Source organism: Colossoma macropomum, unplaced genomic scaffold, assembly GCF_904425465.1.
Source record: "Colossoma macropomum unplaced genomic scaffold, Colossoma_macropomum, whole genome shotgun sequence".
Taxonomy (NCBI): domain Eukaryota; kingdom Metazoa; phylum Chordata; class Actinopteri; order Characiformes; family Serrasalmidae; genus Colossoma; species Colossoma macropomum.
Window position 1 is genome coordinate 2,343,010 of NW_023494805.1, and position 6,350 is coordinate 2,349,359.

The window sequence follows — 6,350 nt, forward strand, 5'->3', positions numbered from 1 at the left end:
GAGTTGTTTAGGATGCAGTCCCTTTACGTTTGAGCCACTTTAAAGCTCAGTAAAGCACATTGTGACATAATTTATCATGGTAATGATAAAATACATTCATATTCTACAAAATAGAAATTTAGACAAATTGGTGGAGTTACTCTTTAAACCACACAGCCCATTGAGGTGAGCTGGGGCATATGAGAATACAGGAGGTATCTGATGGCGTTCGTATGGATCCACTGTGTCAATAAGGCTGATTTTGTCCATATAACTTCCCCTGGAGTTGTTTAGGATGCAGTCCCTTTACGTTTGAGCCACTTTAAAGCATGACAAGTCTCCCCACCCATAAAACAGCAAGCTCTTCAAGCCCTACTGGATATGCACATCAGAGATAAGAGATGTGTCTAGCAGCAGGTTGTTCTAAGGGTGTTAGAAGATATACGTGATAAAGGGTTGTGCACGTCATGCACACACTCAGAGCAGTTTTATAATATTAAGTTAGGAAATAGACAAGTTCCAAAAGTTAGGCTGCTGCAGAAAAAAGATAAGCCTTCAACAGTGCTGTCCAATGAAGGCTCTTTGTTTGTATAACATAATCCCAAACCAAACATGACTGAGTTGGTGTGTAAAATTTGACTTGATGTGAATGATCATAAGCTTGCAGTAGAGTTAGTTCATTTTTGGTATATGTGTAGGTCGGGGTGGGCAATATGGTGAAAATGATCATATCACGATACTTGAATACATTTTCATGATACACCATACACATTACAATATTTGTTTATTTAAAAACTTTCGAACTGCTACAGTGATTTTTCTTCAGGGTTTTTCATACTGTGATATGGAAAGTCCAGTAATAAAGGGCTATTTATGCGCTCTTTGTAATGAATCCTACAGTTGTTTAGCGTTTATAAAGTAGTTTTGATATCCACAATTTGCTCAGTAAAGCACATTGTGACATAATTTATCATGGTAATGATAAAATACATTCATATTGCCCCTCTCTGTGTGTAGTTGCATGCACACCTTGTAATTTGGACCATTTTATTTTGTCATGAAATTTTTCCAAAATGGCCTGTCCATTACTGATCACAGTTTTATTCCAGATGTGACATGCCGTGTTGCAGTTTCAGTTCGAATTTAAATGCAGCGAACACTCTTCTCATGCTGCGCAGTTCATCTGAATCTGGGGAGGTGCGCTTTATTCATTTCCAGCAAGTGGACCTTGGATAGAAATAGTGAAGGACAATCTTGAAGGATCAGTGTTTAGCCTAGCAAAGATGCTGGCTTGCTTATCATGTAGTCTATGTTACTGCTCACACTGCTTGCGGCACCTTCTCCATTAAGGGGATTGTGAAATTCACAGTCCACTTAAAATTGAATCTTTATCGCTTGGGCATTTCCGTGATTTATTTTTTATGCTTGATCATGATTTATGTCTTTTCTTGTATTTGATAAGAAACTAACAGGTATAAAAGGTATAATACCTTATAACACCTTATAACATAAAGCACCACTTGATTTGCATTTTTCTTTTTGTTGTTCTTTTCCAAGAATGAATGAGTGGAAGACTCCTCCTGATGCAAGTGTCTGCTTTGAGACACAACAGAGAATTATGTCCAACACACACCAGGAGATGCCAACAAGAGAATCTGCCACACTGCTGAAGCCAGAAGAGTTTAAACATGAGAACATGGAATCCATAATGAGCTCCTGCCCTCAGGAAACATCCTCTGGTAATCTAAATGCTAACTCATCTCACACAAATGCAAAAAATAAAAGCAGCAAGCAAATACACCTCTGTTTAGAGTGTGGAAAGAGTTTTAATGCGCTCAGAGCAGCTTCTTAATTCCATTTTAGAAAATTGGCAAGCGACTGAGAAAGGTGTGCTTATCCCAGTGCTCTCCAGACATGGTCCTGGAGATTTACCTTCCTGCAGAGTTTAGTTCCAACCAGTATCCAGTAAACTGGCCCACCCCCTTACTGAACTCTAACACATCTGATCCAGCCAGTCATGGACTTGGGAAGTGGGATTAGCTGGAGCAGGTGTGGCAGATTAGATTGTGGATGGAGCTAGGTTCTGCAGGAAGGTAGATCTCCAGGACCAGGGTTAGAGATCACTGGCCTGTCCAATAAAGGCCCTTTGCTTATATAATGTTATGCAATAGGGCATGGTTTACTGAGGCTTCTTTGTCACATCATCGGAAAGGAGTTGGTGCGTAAAATTTGCCTGTTTATGGGAATGATAGTAAATTTGCAGTAGGGTTGCTTCATTTTTGGGACATGTGTTGCTTGAACACCTTGTAATTATGTCTTGTAATTTTGAATGCTTGTGTGAAACAGACATTTAATAGTGTCATGAATACTCTACATTTCCATATTTCTCTTACATAATCTGCTTTATCACTTACTGATGCTGGCAGTCTGTGATTCTTTTGTGCTAACTAGCCACGTCTCATAAGTGAAAACGTTGCAGGTTGTTTTTGTTTTTATTTGGTGTCCATCTGCTTAGGTGCTTAAGTGATTACATATAATGATTCTGTGACAGCTGCATTTTACCAATAGATGGTCTACACCAGAGGTTCCCAATCCCAGTTCTGGCAACCCAACACTATGCAATTTTTTGTGCTTTGTCTCATCGAGCACCCCTGATTCAACTTGTTAACTAATTTTTTGGGTTAGTTGTATAAAGTAGGTTAAACCACAAAAATGTTCATAGCATAGAGGTGCCAGGACAGGGCTTAGGAATTCCTGATCTACACTATTTCTATCTCAAGGATGCACAGCTCCGGTCCTGGAGGGCCGGTGTCCAGCACAGTTTGGTAGTTCCTCTACTCAAACACACCCACTAAACCTGACAATTAATGGATAAGTTGAATCATGTGTTATTGAGCAGGTAAATCACCAAACTGTGCTGTCCCTCCAGGACCAGAGTGGTGTGCCCCGTTGTAGTTCTACCTGTCCATTTTTGCACTCGATGAGTTACATCAGGGGTGTCCAGTCTTATCCAATAAGGGCTGCTCTGGGTGCAGGTTTTCATTCCAGACAAGAAGAGCACACCTGATTTCACTCGTTTAATCAGTCAGCCTCAGTCTTTAAACAACTGATCATGTGTGCTCCTGGTTTGTTGTAATGAAAACCTTCCCGTTGCGGATAAGATTGGACACCCCTGATTTACATACTTGACTAAACTGTTTTTTGTTGCAAGAATTTTGTTTTTATTGCAAGAATCCCCCACAACAGAGATGAGAATAACTGAATTATTAGTGCAGTTTACAAATTTATTTTAGTATAAATTTTTGTATTACAATAACTTTTAAGTATTACTTAAGTATATATTTAAACATTTATTCAAGTGTTTATGTTTGTGTTTTTGTATTTAGTAAACAACTTGTTTTTCCTCTCTAGAAATGAAAGAGTGCAGGACTTCTGATGCAAGGGTCTGTTCTCCTACACAGCATAAATTTATGTCCAGTGTGTGTCAAGAGATGTCAACGGGAGAATCTGTCACAGTACTGAAATCAGAAGAGATGAAACTTGAGAATATGGAGTCCCTAATCAGCTCTAGCACTCAGGAAACATCCTCTGGTACTCTCCACACTAAGTCATCTCACAGACAAATGCAGAAAAATTATAGCAGTGAAATAATACACCACTGCTCTGAGTTGGAAAGAGTTTTGATCAACTGAGTGGTCTCCAGCTACACCAGTGCATTCACACAGAAGAGAAACCCTATTGTTGTTCAAAATGTGGAGAGAGCTTTAGTAGACTGTCCAGTCTCCAAACCCACCGGCGCATTCACACAGGAGAGAAACCGTATCACTGCTCAGAGTGTGGGAAGAGTTTTACTCAACTTGGTACTCTCCAAACACACAGGCGCATCCACACCGGAGAGAAGCCCCATCACTGCTCAGAGTGTGGGAAGAGTTTTAGAAGCAGAAGTACTCTCATAAAACATCAGCGCACTCACACAGATGGCAAGGTGCGTCATCTCCAACTACCGCAGCACATTCGCACAGAAGAAAAAACATATTATAGTTCAGAGTGTGGAAAACGTTTAGCCAAAAAGAGTGCTCTCCAAAGACACCAGGACACTGACATAGAAGAAAAACAACGTTACTTCTCAGAGTGTGAAAAGAGTGTTGTCCTACCTTGTCATTCCCATGAAGGACTGAAACCGTATCATTGCTCAGACTGTGGAAAAAGTTTTACTCTAAAGAGTAGTGTCCGACATCATCAGCGCATTCAAGCAAGAGAGAAACCATATCGCTTGTCGGAATATAGAAAGGGTTTGATGGCACAGAGTCATTTCCAAACACATCCAAGCGCTTACACAGGACTGAAGCCGTATTGCTGCAGTGAGTGCGGGAAGAGTTTTGCTCTAAACACTAGTCTCCGCCGACACCAGCAAGTTCATGGGGCGGTGAAGCCGTATCGATGCTCAGAGTGTGGAGAAGGTTTCACACAACAGACTAACCTCAAAGCCCACCAGCGCATTCACACAGGAGAGAAACCGTACCACTGCTTAGTGTGTGGGAAGAGCTTCAGTAGACAGGATTGTCTCCGGAAACACCAGTGCGTTCACACAGGAGAGAAACCATATCACTGCTCAGAGTGCGGGAAGTGTTTTACTCAAGTGGGTTCTCTCCAAACACACCGGCTCATTCACACTGGAGAGAAACCGTATCCCTGCTCAGAGTGTGGAAAGAGTTTTAGAAAACAGAGTACTCTCCAAACCCACCAGCGCAGTCACATAGAACTGAAGCCTTATCATTGCTCACAATGTGGGAAAAGTTTTACTCTAAAAAATAGTCTCCACGTACACCAGCGCATTCACACAGGAGAGAAACCATTTTACTGCTTAGAGTGTGGGAAAAGTTTTAATCAGCTAGGTACTCTCCAAACGCATCGCCGCATTCACACAGGGCAGAAACCGTATTACTGTACATTGTGTGAGAAGAGTTTTAGTAGGGAGAGTACTCTCAAACGACACCAGCTTATTCATACTGGAGAGAAACCGTATCACTGCTCAGAGTGTGGAAAGAGTTTTACTCAGCGGACTAGTCTCCAAATTCACCAGCGCATTCACACAGGATTGAAGCCATATCACTGCACAGTATGTGGCAAGAGTTTTACCCTAAAGATTAATCTCCACAGACACCAGCACATTCACACAGGAGAGAAACCGTATCGCTGCTCAAAGTGTGAAAGGAGTTTCCAAAACAGAAATACTCTCATAAAACATCAGTGCTTTCACACAGGGGAAAAGCAGTATTGTTACCCGAAGTGTGGGAAGAGTTTTAATCGACTGTGTAATCTCCAGTTACACCAATGTGATCACACAGAAGAAACAACATATCACTGCTCAGAGGGTGGAGAGAGTTTTACTCAACAGACTAATCAAGAAACCCACCAGCGCATTCACACAGGTGAGAAACCGTACCACTGCTCAGTGTGTGGGAAGAACTTCAGCACACAGGATTGTCTCCGGAAACACCAGCGCATTCACACAGGAGAGAAACCGTACCACTGCTCAGAGTGTGGAAAGAGCTTTACTCAAGTGGGTTCTCTCCAAACACACCGGCGCATTCACACTGGAGAGAAACCGTATCTCTGCTCAGAGTGTGGAAAGAGTTTTAGAGAACCAAGTAATCTCCGAACACACCAGCGCAGTCACACAGGACTGAAGCCTTATCGTTGCTCAGAGTGTGGGAAGAGTTTTGCTTTAAAGAATAGTCTCCACGTACACCAGCGCATTCACACAGGAGAGAAACCCTTTCACTGCTCAGAGTGTGGGAAGAGTTTTAATCAACTAGGTACTCTCCAAACGCACCAGCGCATTCACACAGGCCAGAAACCGTATTACTGTACATTGTGTGAGAAGAGTTTTAGTACGGAGAGTACTCTCAAGCGACACCAGCGCATTCACACAGGAGAGAAACCGTATCACTGCTCAGAGTGTGGGAAGAGTTTTAATCAACGGACTAGTCTCCAGATTCACTGCGCATTCACACAGGATTGAAGCCATATCACTGCGCAGCATGTGGCAAGAGTTTTACTCTAAAGATTAATCTCCACAGACACCAGCACATTCACACAGGAGAGAAACTGAAAGAGTTTTAATCAACTGAGTGCTCTCTGAAGACACCAGCATGTATACACAGAAGAGAAACTGTTACTTCTCAGAACATGATAACACTGCATCTTGAGTATCAGAATTATATCGGGATAAGGCCAAGCCACATAAATATCCAAGTGTAACGCAATACAGTACAAATCAAACTGCTTTAGGAGGTGGACTGAGATGCATTTGAGCCACGTTATAGCAGTGTAATCGAATCCATCTCGTCAAGACATGTGACAACCGA

At 42.0% G+C, this 6,350-nt stretch overlaps 1 protein-coding gene across 1 annotated transcript; it reads left to right on the plus strand.

Annotated features, from left to right (window-relative positions):
* Window positions 1-4,276: 4,276 nt before the first annotated feature.
* On the plus strand, window positions 4,277-6,004 carry LOC118826041 (zinc finger protein 665-like). Its single transcript, XM_036596932.1, has 2 exons — window positions 4,277-5,225; window positions 5,478-6,004. Exons 1-2 carry the CDS (start codon window positions 4,277-4,279, stop codon window positions 6,002-6,004), a joined length of 1,476 nt encoding a protein of 491 aa, XP_036452825.1.
* The last annotated feature ends 346 nt before the right edge of the window (window positions 6,005-6,350 follow it).